The 17,055-nt window shown below is 42.7% G+C and overlaps 1 protein-coding gene across 4 annotated transcripts in view; it reads right to left on the bottom strand.

The window, feature by feature from the left end:
- LOC129181229 (genetic suppressor element 1-like) overlaps nt 1-14,186 on the bottom strand; it is a 70,853-nt gene extending 56,667 nt beyond the window's left edge. The window contains exons 1-5 of one of the 4 annotated variants that reach the window (XM_054776112.1): nt 14,047-14,173; nt 13,061-13,229; nt 12,826-12,933; nt 10,576-10,711; nt 1,672-1,869 (exon numbers count right to left, since the gene is read on the bottom strand). In XM_054776112.1, coding sequence (XP_054632087.1) covers nt 1,672-1,707 — 36 coding nt within the window. In that variant the 5' untranslated portion in view covers nt 1,708-1,869; nt 10,576-10,711; nt 12,826-12,933; nt 13,061-13,229; nt 14,047-14,173. Of the gene's footprint in view, nt 1-1,670; nt 1,870-10,575; nt 10,712-12,825; nt 12,934-13,060 lie in introns of all 4 variants that reach the window. The other 3 variants (XM_054776111.1, XM_054776116.1, XM_054776113.1) reach the window with 3 other exon arrangements.
- Between the last annotated feature and the right edge of the window lie 2,869 nt (nt 14,187-17,055).

The following is a 17,055-nucleotide window of genomic DNA, read 5'->3' as shown; positions in this document are numbered from 1 at the left end:
CAAACCACTTTTATTATTTTCATAAATGAAATAATAAAGTTGCACAGGAGCACTATGTTTACATAAGTAAAAGATCCTCTATATCAGTGGTCCCCAACCTTTTTTGACCCGCGGACCGGCTTGTGTTGCCACAAATCTCCCGCGGACCTGGGGGGTTCGTACATTATAGCGATCTAATTTATCTTGTCTCTGGAGTTTTCCAGAGAGATTATTACATCGCTGTTTGACATGTGTGGTATAAGGGAGTGTGCTAGCATGAATTAACTTTGACAAATGTGCACATTAGCACTCAATAAGTCATCAAAACTTACCTTTATGCATTCCCACATAGTATCAGCATTTGACACCAAATATGAGGTGAAAGAAAAATGGTAAAAATACAGTAGTAGTCTATCTGTGCGGCGAGAGAAGGTTAGCACATGTGTCAAATGAGACGGATGTAACAGAGAGAATCCGGCCACTTTTCAAAATAAAACATAATGGAAATTATTTTTTCTTTCTGTGCGGCCCGGTACCAAATGATCCACGGCCCGGTACCGGGCCGCGGCCCGGGGGTTGGGGATCAATGCTCTATATGACAGGAGCGCTTTACTGTTTTTAAAGACCTACTGAAAAAATGCTAGTCAAAGATCCTCTATATTACAGGAGCGCTTTGCTGTTTTTAAAGACCTACTGCCAAAATGCTAGTAAAAAATCCTCTATATTATAGGAATGCTCTGTTGTTTTTAAGGACCTACTGCCAAAACGCTAGTCAAAGATCCCCTATATGACAAGAACGCTCTGCTGTTTTTAATAAACTACAGCAAAAGAACTCGTCAAAGATCCTCTATATTACAGCAGTGCTCTGCTGTTTTTAATGACTGCTGCAAAAATATTTGTCAAATATCCTCTATATGACACACACGCTCCGCTGTTTTTAAGATTTTTCAAAATCCTCTAAATAACAGGAGAGCTCTGCTTTTTTTTTTTTTTATAAACAATGTACTGAAAAAATCCCCTACACGACAGGAGTGCTCTGCGTTTTTAAGGCCCCACTGCAAAAATGCAAGTCAAAGATCCTCTATACAACAAGAGTGCTCTGGTATTTTTAGGAATGTGCTGCAAAAACCTGAGTCACTCCCAAGATTTGAACTGAACTCAGGGGTCTATGTGATGTCATTCATGGGTCGGATTTGGCCCGCGGGCCTCCAGTTAAATAGCACTCCCCTTAAGGTTCAAAAAGTGTGGTTAAGACTGATAGAAGCCACCTAGGGAGTGTTAGACAGTGCATGATTTGAAGATGTTATTCAAATTTGGTTTGGTTTGTTAACATAGTGAGCAGCAACGGCATTTTTGTAGACTTTTGTCTTAATTTGTCAGTGACTCATGCATTTATTTGAATGACAAAATTTAGACATATGGCGATGTTCAGTCTCGTCTAGTTATGACTCTGCCAACCGACTGAAACGGAAAAAATGATTCATTTGAATTCAGCACTGAATCCATGCCTACTACATGGCACTAACTTCCCTTACACATGCTGAAAGAAAGCAAATCAATGTGACACGGCCGGGGCTATTAATTACGCCTGGCGAGGGTGATTGAGTGAACGGGAAATTCACTGTGTGTGAGTGAGTGTGTGTGACCGACTACTTTCACACAGAAAGCAAGAAGAAAAAAAATAGACCTACCTTGGAGGTAGAAGTGTGGCGCCTTTAATCCGTACATGCCTTTGACTTGGAGGAGGTGTGGGTTAAAGTAGCAGGGTGTAAGTCATCAGTCTTGGGGGGGGGGGGGGGGGCACGCGGGGTGGGGGTCGGCGAGGAGGTCAGAGGAGGCGGGAGGTCAGCCTCTGTCTACTCGCTCCTGTCTTTGCCCTCTGGATTGAACCTGCGTGGAGCCAAAGAAAGTAGAGGAAAGCTGAGAGCTGGTGGCTGTCTTGTCATTCCTCCTTTGACTGATAGAGAGAGGAGGAATGGAGCCGGAGAGGAGAAACTAAAAAGGCTTCTGCCGTCCGTCCTTCCTCTCCTCCTTTCAGTCTTTGTAATCCCTTCCTTGTTATTCATTCAACGCCTTCTTGCTCATCATGATCAGCTTTTCTTTTTTTTTCCTTTCCCTCCCCTTCTGTTCTCTTTTCTTGCTTCCTTTGCCTCCTCAGTCCCACTACTGACTGCTCAGCTCAGCAGGCACCCAAGAGAAGGAGGAGGAGGACGATGAGGGGGCAGGAAAAAAAAAAAAAAGAGGAGGAGAATCACAAGACAGACCAGTGAGGGAGTGATGAATGTGGAAAGTGGAGAGGAGGAATTAAGTCGTCTAGTGAGAGGAAGAAGAAGAGAAAGAGAGGGTGTTGATGCACTTCTCATTATCAGTAGATTGGACTGGTGCCTGCCTGAGTGACAGCTGATTCATCATGAGAAAAGAGTCTGTGGCCACTGTGTGTGTGTGTGTGTGTGTGTGTGTGTGCCGTTGTCTTTCTGTCTTTGTGTGGCATAACTCGACATCACACCTCTATTCTGGGGACAATTCTCTACAAAAATGCAAGAATGCCCTCCTCCACACTTTTTCCACTGAGGGCATCATATTCAAATATCAAAGGATGTGGGGACCATTTTTTATATCGTAAAAAGCCTAAAACCAGTCCAATGTAGATAAGCTAAGATGTTATATACAGTGGAACCCATTTACAGTATGCCAGCGCCCTTCAATCTCAACAATCTAAAAAAAGTGATGGCAGACAGTAGTATCTGTGGTAGAATGCAAGCTAATACTGTTAAGCTTACTTTGCACTGAACAGGAAGTCACTGTTTACACGTGTTAATGTAGTGTACATAGTGTACGTAGACAGCAGTGCACATCGCTGTTGCTGTTTCACGCTGCTTAGTGGTAAAAAAAACAAACACGTCCACATAACCCGTTTTGATAAAAAAATGACTCCCTTAGGTATGAAACTTATAATATTGTGTTTTATAAATTCATGCCGAGAAAAGTGATTGAAAGGGAAGAAAGTTAGCACACGTACAATGGTGTGTTCAAGGACCGTCGAACACTGTGGAACGGGTCGCCGCTCGCAACAAATAACTGATTCTGATTGCTTCAAGGAAGTCCACCGTTGCGCATCAGAGACAAGGTATTATTACAAGGTTATTTGCACACCATGAACATGAATCATGGTGATCGTGCACCCAGGTGATATCTGCATGATATCTCTTGCAAATGTTGCACTGAGCCGACCGCACATTTTTATTAAGTTACCTTTTTTAAGTAATCTTTTAGCTGCTTCTTCTTCACTAGTGCTCGCCAAATTCTTCTTCGTTAGTGTTCGCTATTTCTTCTGTTGGCGAAGTGTGCATCAAAACTAGGAATCTAAATGTTAGTCCCGGTTCCCATCGATGCTCGAGACTCGATGCCCAATCCCAGTTATTAGCATCAACATTTAAACATTTTCTTATTAATTATGACTTTTTGCTCTTTTTTCAATTCTTGCTGTTGTTTTTTGGAGTTTTCTTGCGCGATTCTAGTTTTGGAATGTGCCATGGGCAATGCAAAAAAACTACAGGCCGCTTTGGGCCCCAGGCCACTGTTTGGACACCCGTGTGTGTGCGTGCGTGCGTGTGTGTGCATACGTATTCAACTCATCTTCTCTTCTCCCTCAACCTCAAGCGCTGGATCACATGCACACATGCACATTCGTGCGCGCACACGCACACACATCATGTCAAAAACAGTCACATGCTCCCATTGATTAGACAGGCCTCATATTATATGACATATCCACTTAGTCTGGCTTTCCATCAATTACACTCCACTTGGAAGTAAAAAAAAAAAATCCACAGACTGTCAATGAGACTCATTCTCTAACACAGCATCACAAAGTAGTGCCACACCACCATAAAACCGTCTTTTGAAGCTCCGGTCACTTTTAGCATGCGTTTCCTTTGCAGTCTGGCTTACCTTTGCCCCCCCATCACTGTCTTAGTAAAGTGGTGGACTCCCATCTTCCTCCTTGCACCCATATGTGCTATATTCAAAAAGCCACCATGCAGAAACAATGTTAAATAGCTGCAAACACCGGGGTGTCACTACTTTGTGTGAGCACCGTTATCTTGCACTGCCTTACTCCTCTTGTGCAGTGGTCACCAACATTTTTGAGACCAAGATCCCCGGTCCCAGCCGTGTACCTGCGCAAGATGGTCGAGTGGTTAGCATGTTGGCCACCCAGTCAGGAGATCGGGAAGACCTGTGTCCAAATCTTCACTTGGGCATCTCTGTGTGGAGTTTGCATGTTCTCCCCATGTATGAGTGGGCTTTCTTTGGTTTCCTCCCACATTCCAAAAACATGCATGTTAGGTTAATCAAAGGGTCTAAATTGTCCATAGGTATGAATTGAATGTGAGTGTGAATGGTCGTTTGTCTAGATGCGATTGTTGACTGGCGACCAGTCCAGGGTGTACGCCGCTTCTCACCACTTAATTTTTCTCAAGTTACTGCACACAATTGTATGCTTCCAACTTGAAAGTCTGGTGTTGTACTTTTTTCTTTGGTTTCTGTGCCTTTTTCTAACGACACTCAACAAGGTATCATAGGGGAAGAGAACATAACAAGAGAAAAAGACAGTTAATAACCATATGTGTCACTAATTGGACAAGGTTAAATCAGTGTTGTTTTCCAGTGGTTAACTTCTTTTTACACTTGTGTGACAATCGGAAGTTAAAAAAAAACACTGATTACACTTGTTTGCCCTGCCTGATGCAACATTCCCATTCCTCCAGGTTTCGGACCAGCAGTGGAGATCTCCAACAGATGGGTGTTAAGGCACTTTCAGGAAATCAAACAGAACACAAAACACAACAGCAGGTACCATGACACCACCAGTGTCATTTAACACTTTAATAAAAACTTTAAAACATTGCCTGTGCGCCTCATAAAGGTTTCGTGATGGCAACATTCTGTTTCCATTTTTGGGCATACCAATATTTTTGTCCATGCAGCGTACAGAACTGAACAGCGTTTGCGACACATTGGCTGACCACAAACTGTCAATGGGGTAGACTGGGGAGGAGAGATAACGCAAAAGGAAGAAACAGTAAAGAGGATGAAGCGGTTGTTGTGGTGATGTGGGAGTGCATATATGTACTATATACTGTGTGTGCGCGTGTGTGTGTGTGAATCTCATAAAACTAACAAAGACGATGCTATTTGCTGTATAATCAGCCTGAACTGCACACACACACACACACACACACACACGCACACACACACACACACACACACACACACTTTATAAACACCCCTGACCTCCAGTTGGAGACAGTCGGGGCCCTCTTTCCACTGTGTGTGTGGGGTGGGGGGTGACACACTATGCTGCACTGAGCAGGGTCGGTGAGGTCAAGAGAGGAGGAGGAAGGTGGGGGGGGGGTGACAAACCTACAGCGCGATGTGCGATGATTACAGACAACAGCCAATAACGAGCGGCCACCTCTGACCTCATTGCCGTGGAAACACCAGGGAACGCCTGTCACCCGGGGAGCTGTATAACTCAATCTATCCTGGGGGGGTGGAAAAGAAAGAGAGAGTCTCATGATGAGGTCAATAAAACAGCACCCGCGCCTTGGCTTTAAATCATTTTTTTTCTTTCGATCTTGCTCTGTCTTCAAAACACACCGAGTGATGCGAAGGAAACCATTCCCCCCCACCCTCCTCACTTCCTTGGCTCTCTATCACTTGCCTGTCAGATGCACGCCGTCGCGGAATAAAAGACGACACCCTCGGTCCCAGCAGTAACCAGGGGCTGCCATCAGCACTTAAACATGCCTCCCCCTTCTTCCTCCCCCCTTCCTCGTCTCTCGCCAACCGCTGACAGCCGACCACAGAGGGAAGATGACAAGCAAGAAGAGAGAAAAGCCTTCCACCATCTTGCTACTACCCATTTTTTGTATACTTCCCCTCACCATCTAAGCCCCTGGTGAGGTCATTGACCTCCAAACGAGCGAGCCTCATTACCTAGCCAGTCACTCCTGTATCATCAGTGTGTGTGTGTGTGCGTGTAAATATATTTGTCATTCCTCAAGTCACAGACATTAAAGGAGGCGGCGCATAGAAAGGAAAAGGGAGAAGATTAAAAGATGGAGGAGAATGTCAGAGAAGGGGTGTTGGGGAGGAGTGGGGGGAAGCGCAGCATTAGATCAAAAATAATTGTCAGTAGAGGTCATTTATGCATATATTTTATATAGAAATGTTTCTCATCATCTCATCCGTCTCCTCCATACAGCTAGAGATTTAATTAGACATTGATGTGTTCATAAAGCACAGGAAGCAAACAGTTCATGCACAATAGTGCAACGATACTCTCACAGCCTCAGGCATGCAGTAATAACACCCCTAAAAGTGCGTACTTATTGAGGTTTGGATCCCTCTGTTCATACTGGCTGGGCGGTTCAAGCTGGTCCCTTAACTTAAGGCCTAAAGCAGGGGTTTTCAAATATCCCTTCAGTGAATAATAATAATAATTCAGTTAAAAAGCATATTTTGTGGCTTTTTCCATTCACCCTGTACTCTGTTTGCTCAACCACTGTCGGAACATCAATTCATGTTGCATTTAAACATAACAAAAGTCAGCAGCAGTTTTGGAAATGTTTTTCTTTATTTTTCCGAAGATGTTAGGCCTCCCCTGAAGACCTCTAGTGCCTCACACTTTGAAAACTGCCTAAAGGACACCGTTGACTTCCTATAATTATATCGGGGGCAGCTCAGGTGGTAGAGTGGTTGTCTCCAAACCTGAAGGTAGCGGGTTCGATCCTCCATCCTCCCATGATCGTGTCGAGGTGGGGAAGATACTGAACCTCCAGTTGCTCCTGATGCTGCATCGTCAGTAGGTAAATGTGTTAGCAGTATCGAAGTGCTTTGAGTGCCTTGGAGGTGGAAAAGCACTATATAAGTGAAAGACCATTTCCCATATTGTGGTCTCGTTATTTGCAGTAGTACACTACAGTCTTCATTCGCTCCATCGGGGTACGAACATCGCTCCCTCACTCTATCGTGGTTTTTCAAAAATGTATAACAGTAATTAATAAATAATTGCTGTTTTGTCGTTAACTACTGCCTATTATTAGTAAAGGAACACGCATATTTATATTTAAGCAAATGTTACGTATTGTTGGCCTAAATTAATCATTTGCAAGCATAAAAATGTTCTAAATGAACTAAAATTTAAATACAGTTTAAGGCAATACAAGACGTCAATGAACTGTACTACACTGGCCACCAGCAGTACCTAGTAACGCACCAGACTTTATTGCCAGCTACAGGCTTTTCTTATTTTAAAATTATTTATCTCTCATCATCATCATCATAATAACACGGGCTACTGTTGTGGCCGTACAAACACTCAACTCTGGATCCCTGACGTGACTTCCTGTCCACACGTCCGGAAGACATTTATTGAAACACACACGAGCACAAGTCTTATTTTCTCTGATTATATCCACTATATTGGGTAATATGAGTGGAAAGGTGACTATAACTACTAACTACATAACACTGTATAACAGTATCTGGATATGTTAGCAATGTAATACTGAAAATATTGATTGTAGGGTAAGGATAACTGTTTCTTCTTAGTCCTTTAAAAAAATGTAAGAGGAGATGCAACCTTTAATTTTTGGTTTTAATTTTTAAATAAATTATTTTCTATATTTACTGATTTGTTTACATGTACAGTACATGTTTGAATGTTTTTTGGTTACATGTAATGGAATGTCAACATAAAAATATTAAGTTTATATTGCATATTAAATAGTTTTAGAATTTTTTTACGTAAAAAAAAAAAATCTAGCTAAATTGCCCATAAAAAGCTATTATTATTATTATGTTGGATTATAAAAATTGTAAAAAATGTACATAACAATAAAAACAAACAAACAAACAAATAAATAAATAAATAAATAAATATATAGATCATTATCGTAATTGTGTTTTTTTAATATTTTATTAGTTTACCCCCTCACATTCAGTATTATACATTGTACTGTAGAATCCGGCCACATACTGTATTTGTATATTAAGTGCTGAAAAAAGGAAATATGGAGCTTGACTGAATGTGACTGATATCCAACAAGTCAAATAGTAGTGTATATTTTCCTTTTAGAGCTAAATTGCTTACACTATTGCTTACACTATCCATCTATCTATAGCATCGTTCTATGTATTGATTTTCCCCACCTCCTCCCCTCAAATTGGCGTAATCATTATAACAACAGAGCTGCCCAGGAGAATTTGGAACTCTCAGCACATTTCCCCCTGCCCTGGCCTAAACACCACAGGGGCTAACCTTTGAACTCTGACCTGACTCCATGTGACCTTTAAACATGTGTCTGTCCCACTGGATGATTTCTGACCTCAGCCGATCATAAATCACAGAGACAGAAAGCCTTTCCTGTTAACAAAATATTCCAGCGGTTGTAAAAAATGCATCTAAATGACAGATTAAAACTGTATAGATGTGTAGTTTCCCTTGGCTTTTTAAAGACAATATCAGAATCAGATCAGGTCTTATGTGCCAGCTAACCAGATCAACACACACAGATATTACCTGGGGGGTCTCAGCTTCCCCCAATACAGGCCTTCACCCCACATGCTCATCTCAATTAATCAGCCAACAAAACAGATGTCAGGAACAAAGGAACCTTCTCCACGCCTGTGGCGTAAAGACGGGGGGAGAGGAAGGAACAGAGGCAGGAGAGATAGAAGGAGGTGGGATGACAGAGGATGGGGAGGATGGATAGAAGGAGGTGGAAGGATAAGAAGCGTTACGAAAAGGATGGAGGACCGCGAGCCAGGGACACTAGGAAGGGAAGAATGATGTCAGAAGGAGATTTGGGAGGAGGATTCACAATAAAGGAGGAGGGAAAGATGGCTTGAAGGAGGAGCAAGGACAGATAAGGCAGGACAGCAGGAGGATAGAAGGAAAGAAGACAGAGGAAGGTTAGATGGTAGGGTGCCTAAGGAGAAGTGAGGACAGACAAGAGAAGGAGGGAGGAAGAACATTGGGAGCAAAGTAGGGTGGAGAACAGAGGAGGGAGGACTGATGGTCATAGGACACTTGGATGAAAAGAAAGATGGGAGGAGAATGATTGGAAGGGGGAGCAAGGACACATAATGCAAGGCATCAAGAGGAAAGAAGGGGGAGGACAGAGGCAGGCAAGATGAGAGGATGTCAGGTAAAGTGTACGAAGGAGGAGGGAGAAAGAGCGACAGGAGGAAAGATGAAGGGAGACCAGAGGAGGCAGGAATGATGAGTGGGAGATTCAAGAAAAGGATGTACGACACGTGACGAAGGACGGACAGGAGGAGCAGAGATGGGACGAGGATAGGAAGAAAGACAGCTGATGTAGGGAAGACAAAGAGGGGGAGGGACGATAAGGAAAGGAGAAGGGACAGATGGCAGGAGGAGGAAGGAAGGATGTTTGGAAGGACCATGAACATGGAGGAAGACTAGATGGTCAGGAGGGTGCCTTGGAAGGAGAAGCACAGAGACAGTAGAGCAATAAAAGAGGACAGCAATGGGGAAGATGAAAGGAGAACACTGGAAGGAGAAGGGATGGTAGAGGAGAAAAAACAGAAGAAGGAAGGATGACAGGAGGAAATTAGGGAGGACAATGAGGAAGGAGTGATGGAAGTAGGAAAGATGAGAAGAGGAGGGAAGACCGAGGAAGTGAGGAAGGATAGCAGGAAAATGCACAATAAAGGAGAAAAGACAGATGGTAGACAAGGAAGAGGAAAGGAAGACAGAGGGGGGAGGAACATTGAGAGGAGAAGGGATGGTAAAGGAAGGAGAAAGGATGGACAAAGGGCAGGAAAAAAGGAGGAAGGAGGAGGGTTGGAGAGAAGGAATAAAGGGTGAAAGGGCACATGAGACACATGAAGGACAGAAGGGAAGAGAAGAGCTGTGAGGAAGGATAGAGGGGTGATGTCAGGAGGAACAGGAAGTAGTGGTGCATTTAGGTGTCTTTTCCTGTGTAGGTGATCTGGGCTTTAAGACCAGTTTGAGTGTTTTCTTTGGCCATGTGTTGCTGCTGTGCACAGCATGTGATAGAAATGTAAAAACTACATACAAGCAAGAGAGAGCGTCATCCAGTAACGACAGAGAGCGAGGCGACAACAAAAGGGCCTGCTAGATGAAAGAGCATCTACAAAACAATGGCTACGGCAAACAACACCACAAATAGGAGCAAAGATTGAAAACCTGCCAAGATAAAGACAAAGGCCCGCGTTTGAAGTGTCACTTTTCCGCGATACTGTCACAAAAACAAATGGCAGCCTTGACAGCTTCCAGCCGGCTTTGAACGCCTCGCAGTCATCTTTTATTCACAAATGCATATTGTATGGCTTTTACAGCCCAGATCGTAACCTGTTGTTAAGCGCGCTGTTCTCCAATCTCGTCTTGAATTAATGACATCTACATAACGTACAGATGGAAGGGTGAAAAGGGGGAGGAGAGGAAACTGGAAGGCGAATGTGAGGGAAGGGTACGCCGCGTTTTAGTATATCATAATATGCCTTTATTTTTATGAGGACAAGCTGTGAATCTTCATATCTCACCCGCTCTTCCTGCACAGGCATCCATCTTTCTCTCTTCCAAGAGCGCCAAGAGTGAGTTACAGCTGGCATCAGCGCCAAGCAGACAGCCGCCCCGGTCCTCAGTCTCGCCTTAAATCACATCGGCTCCAGAGGGAAGCTGGATGAGAGGTGGAAAAAGAGGGGGTGAAAAAAGCTTAGCACAACATCAACAGTCCAGCCTCCTTGGTAAAAGACACAAATGGAAAGGAGCATCACTGGAGGGTGAAATGACAAGAACACAGCAAATGATGCAGCATGAAAACAAGGCCTGCTGTTGTCGACTGAGAGTTCACACACACTGATGGAGAAGAGAGGGAGTGGGAGCTTCCAGTCTTGCTTTCACCATATTTTTTAGTAGAGCCCCTTTTCAACTGCATGGCACCTACTGCCAAGCAAGCAGAGACAAAGCAAGTTGAGCCAGTACTATGAACTGGAGAGGACATGAAGCATTACTGTTTCCACTGAGCTGTTCCACTTTGTGCCACCCTTGTGTTGGTCTATTAACCACAGTGGGACGATACTTGGCGCCAGGTAACCTCAGTACCTGATGTACAGAGTGGTTGCTAATTCTCAATAAATGTCATGTTTCCACGGAGCGATGCTGTTCATTTCAGGGTGAGACATATTTCTTGCGTTTCCATTTTCAAATTCACTTTGAATAAGAAGTTGTGCACTTTTTGGACACTTTTTGGCAGCTTTCAGCTTCAGTGCTGAGAGTAGTGTGGCTGCACGTGAGCCGCACATAGTATATTCCTGTGCTGTAACTAGTTCTCCAGCGAGCACATGCATACAGGCCAAAATTAAGTTTTCATTTAATTTATGGGAGCGCGTTTTCATCATTTTGTTTTTCTTCAGCGAATAGGATAACCGAGCAAGGATGTTGCTGTTAAATATGAGCGCAATGTTAGCACTTCAGCTAAGTGTGCTGCTGTTGGTAGTGTTGTGTCCTCATGTCCCACTCCTTAATGTTACGTTATTGTATGTGATATATGGCATCATTTATGTACAGTATGTCGGACAAGAGCAGTTACAGTGCATGTGTAGAAAGTGAATTAACTGCACAATAGCGCTTCTTGGAGGGCCGCACGGTGGCCGAGTGGTTAGCATTTTGGCCACACAGTCAGGAGATCGGGTTCGAATCTGCGTTGGGCATCTCTGTGTCCATAGGTATGAGTGTGAGCGTTAATGATTGTCTGCGATTGTCTGGCGACCAGTCCAGGGTGTACCCCGCCTCTCGCCCGAAGGCAGCTGGGATAGGCTCCAGCATACCCGCGACCCTAATGAGGATAAGCGGCATAGAAAATGGATGGATGGAGAGCACTTCTTGGAGACACACACTGTTGGACTCATTAGCATTAAAGCTACAGACACACAAAACAGCTTACCAAGTAAGCCCTCCATTAAGTAGGGCTTACTAAAAGCACTTTTAAACTGTCTAAATTCCAGTATAAAGGCTAGATTTTGGCCAACACACTTCCAATAAACTATTGTGGGACCTCTGAGACTTATTTCAAAGGGCTGAAAAATAATATAATATGGCACCTTTACAAGGTTGTGGATTAGTAAACAGACTCATCGCTCTCTCCTTTTCTGTAATCAGCAATGGTGCTTCTGTCATTGTGTTGTTAAAACTGGAGGACGCGTTGCTCATAAGAGATTCTGCGTGCCGTCACTTCTGCAACTTTGCCCTTGAAAAGTTTGTGTACACGCTGTCTGATGAGCTGCTTAGTCATAATTGTTGGCCCTTGTGCAATATTAAAGCACTCAACGTCTGCTGGAAATTCAGAGCTGTCATGGGTGAATCCCAAGTACGAAACTAGTTCATAATTACCTTCATTTTTCACTTGCATAACTCTTGTAGTCAAGCTCATTCATCATCTGCTCTCACTTGCTGCTCCTCTTTTGTGAGTCAACTTGTTTTGTCACCTCAGTGTCACAACATCGCACACACAAGAGAGCGGCCCAGGCCTGCTTTACTCCCTCTGAGCACTGATTCCAGGTCAGCTGGGGCCACTACTCCCTTTGTACTCTCTGCATAGACGGGGAGGTCACATGACCTTCATAGAGACAGCTGTGCTCCATCATGCCCTCACGCTTTCGAGTACGGATAAAGAGATTGGATGGGTTTAAGCCCCCCCCCCCACACACACACATATACATACTGTAGACTCCTTATAGCTACAAAGGCTTATGGACTGACAATATTGTGTGCAGGGTCATGTAGTGGCTGACCTTCTGAACTTTGCCCTGTGTTGGCTGTGCCCTCACAGATGAGGTCAAAGGTCCCTGAGATCGTCCCACTCCTTATCCCTGATGAATCCCTTGGAGCCAAGAAAACACCTGTTAAGCACACACACATACACACACAAATGTTGGCAACACGAGCATCAATATGTAAGCAACAATGCTAACATTAGGTATGCTACGTTAGCCAATTTGCTGAAGAAAAAAAAAGGATCAAACTTACATCTCCCATGTTGATGGCTGACTGACAGAAAGTTGGTTTGTTTTCAGATGTGTAGCGAAGCCTCTATTTTGTTTTTACAAAGATGTCCTCCATGAAGTGGGGGTGTATACAAGGGGTGGGCTCATCTCGCTAGGGGCGTATCAGAGGTCCGCGAGGAAGGTGTTTTTTCCTTCATGACGTCATGAAAAGCCAGAACTTTAAAAGCGACCATTTCAGCGCCTCTTTTCTCAAAAGTGAAACAAGCGAGAGAGAAGATTGATTTTTTGCACGCTTAGTGCTTATCAACAGGCTCTAGGGACACATTACTGGTAGAACAGTGTTAAAAGTTGCTTTTGCATAAAAGGCATAATTCCAACAATACCTACAAAGGCCACTAGGTGACAAACACCTCCCTGTTTTCTCTCCATTACCTGGTATCTTCAAAGAGTGAGTAATTGTACTTGATTTTAGTTTTAACTTCTTTTAACACTTACAACATTGTTATATCAAACTCTCGATACGATGCAATTCTACACCACTGCAAACCACAACTGCAATCATAAACATAATGCTGGAACTCATTCGATAGTGCAGGCGTACCTAACACCACACACACACACACACACACACACCTCACAATCATCAGAAAATGTGCACAGTGTTAAGCATTGCACTTCATTAAAATGTATGTCCATATATTGTATTTTCTGATTTGAATGAGATCCGTTTTTGAAACTGTAGGTTAAATATCAAATGGAGCATTCTCTTTTTGTCAAATACTTGTCATGCTATTTTTAGGCCAGTCAAGCTAATTGGCCAAAGGGTTTTGGAATTAGATTTAATGTGAGTGTGTGTGTGTGTGTGTGTGTTGAGCTGTCAGAGGAGATATGGTGAGAGTGCTCTAATTGGAGTTAATTCACCATCTGTCTGAGTTTCTGCAGCAGACAGGGTCATTAGCAGACACAAGTCCAGCCACAGGGGAGGCCCAAAGGGGAATCATCACTCACACTATCTCCATCATAGTCGTCTTCTTTCTTCTCTTTGTCTGTGTAAAACATTCGGTTGTCTACCAAAGTGGTCAAAACCACCGCACTCATCATTTGATTAATGACATGTATCGTAAAAGTATTCAATTTCCTGGTTTGGTATCACGTATGACGTGAGAAGCTTCTTCTTCGAACAAGGTGGAGAGGTTTTGGTTGGGTTTGTCATTGTTTGTCTGACCTGTGCTGCCCTCTAATGGTACATTTTGAATACTGCAATACGGGAACCAATTCCAGATACATTCGAGTAGTTTGACAATAGAATGGACTATATAGAATGGACTAATACAAAATTATTATAAACAAGTCATCGTGATTTAGTGCAACCTCTACTAAATTAATAAAAAAAAGTACATAAAACGAGAGAGACCTGTGATGCTACCTATTGGTCAATTGTGAACATAGTCTAGCGTAGATACTTTGAAAAAAAATTGTGCCAAAGAGGCAAAATTATTCAAAACAGCTTTCAGCATAAATTGAATTCCTAAATTAATACAAATTATATATATACATATACCGTATACTACATACAGATATTTATTTTATATTAATATTAACTTAAGCACCTTTTGGCATTATTGTATGACTGCAAGCGTATGTGCATAACGCTGTATTTAATTTTGACCCTTTTTAATGGGGTAAATCTTTTTCAAAACTATACTGATTTAAATAAAATAAACACAATTTAATGAAATTCACCTTACCTATTTCATTACAAATTTACAAAGGGACATTTCGGTTTAAATTTGGTTTAAATGTTTTGATGATGCCCCGCCTCTCGCCCGAAGTCAGCTGGGATACGCTCCAGCATACCTGTGACCCTAGTGAGGACATGCGGCATAGAAGATGGATAGATGGATGTTTTCATTATGTCCACTTATTGTAATACAAACTATCTTTGTGTTTATCTGCAAAGGCTGAATCAAGGCAACTGGGCTCTTTTGGTTTGTTGACAAAGGTTTCACCTTTCATCCTAAAGAAAATTTTCAGTTTTAAAATGTAGTTGTTTTTATAAGCATCAACTTGGCTGGGCCGTGGGTTCACCGGTGTCCCCCATTGTGACCAACATGTACATGGAAGACGTGGAAACAAAAGCACTTTAGCGGAACTACGGCCAGTCACTGGTTCAGATATGTTGACGACACATGGGTTAAGACCAATACCTGCAAAGTAGATGTGTTTACACATCAACTCTGTGGACAGAAACATCCAATTCATTCGGCAAAGGCAAAGGACTGCCGTTTTTGGACAAACTTAAAGGTTATCAGAACCCTTGAGAACAGGGCAGAGAAGATCCCCACCAGCAATAAGTGAAGACAGGGGGAGCAGACACACATCCGGAAGGCTCTTTCTAACTGTGGGCATCCTCACCGGGCCTTTGTTAAATCAGACAAAGTGTGAGAAAATGTGATTGTGGTGTACGTGGCTGGTTTGTCAGAGAAACTCGGAAGGATATTCTCCAAACATGACATACCGAGGCATTTGAAACCCACCAGCACCCTCAGACAAACGCTGATTCACCCGCGCGACAAAATCCCGAGCACCAAACTCAGCAATGTTGCAGTGTGCAATGACCCCTACATTGGAGGGACCAAACAACCCATTATACAAATGCACGGCACAACACAGAACAGCAGTTTCTTCAGGCCCACGGTCAGCATTTCAATTGTACATATCTCCAAAAAAGGGGCATTACTTTGAGGACAACGATGTCCAAATTCTGCATAGAGAGGACTGCTGCCGCCATCTAAGTCACGCAAAAAAAAAGAAAGTGTCTCCCTGAGTAAATGAGGAGCTTTGCACCATCACCTATCGTCTGCTTATAACAATGTCCTGACATCTGTCACCCAAAGACCGTCTCATTCCACGGGAAGAGTGGGCAATAACGAGTTGTTTGAGGTAAACAACCTATTGTTATGCAGGATTATCGTTCACAGTCCCAGGGGACAAACCCACAATGGACATAAATAAGGAAACTCCACACCTAAAATTTCAGAACTGAAGAAACATCTTCAACAAACAAGAAGAGTGCAGTTGCTTCCAGTCACCTTTTGCGGATTACCCCATACCTGGATGACTGACAATATACATAGACGTTTATTTATTTTTTTTTTGTATGTTGTTTTGTTTAGATCCAATTCTATATCACATTCATTGAAAGTTGTATGTATTTTTTTATAGTATTCATATTGAGATTACATTCCATATTTGTATTGTATTGTACATGTTGGTCACAATGGGGGACACCGGTGAGCCCACGGCCCAGCCAAGTCCTTTATACCGACCGCCGTCAGGCTCTACAACACCTGCACCACCTGAACCATGTTGTAGTCACAATGTCACTGTGTCATCCTTTATTTCTTTACTTGCGTATCTTGATTTCTGCTGTAACAAGTGAATTTCCCTGCTGTGGGATTAATAAAGTACTATACAATACAATACAATATGACTTCAGCAACAATTTTCGATTTTTATACAAATCCCTGGCCATAAGGCCATCAGGCTTCTCAATGAAGCACTCACACACACCGCACGCAACACACGCACACACTCATAGCACTTTATTTATTTATTTATTTGTTTGTTTGTTTGTTTGTTTGTTTGTATTATTTACTTTTATTAATGTCTCTTCTGTTGTTGTTGCTTAATTTATTGGTGTTTATGTTTCTTATGTTCTTATTCTTTCTTGTGTTTTCTTTCTTTTCTTGGGAGAATGAACAGAATAAGATTTTCATTGCATAGTATAACTGCTGTTTTACTATGCACATGACAATAAAACTCTCTTGAATCTTGAATAATCATAGATATGTATTTTAGTTTTTAAAAACCCTGTGATTTACATTTTTACTTTTATATTTCTATGTGTATAATTCTAACGTTAAGGAAGCTTTATTTATACATTTTAGATCGGCTCTGACAGCAGTGCGTGTGTATGCAGTACTCCTTACCTCCACTAGCTGTCGCTGGTTAGCG

The sequence above is a fragment of the Dunckerocampus dactyliophorus genome, chromosome 5, assembly GCF_027744805.1.
Source record: "Dunckerocampus dactyliophorus isolate RoL2022-P2 chromosome 5, RoL_Ddac_1.1, whole genome shotgun sequence".
NCBI classification, from domain to species: domain Eukaryota; kingdom Metazoa; phylum Chordata; class Actinopteri; order Syngnathiformes; family Syngnathidae; genus Dunckerocampus; species Dunckerocampus dactyliophorus.
Note: the sequence above shows the minus strand (reverse complement) of the source record. Positions and strands in the feature narration are given on the sequence as shown.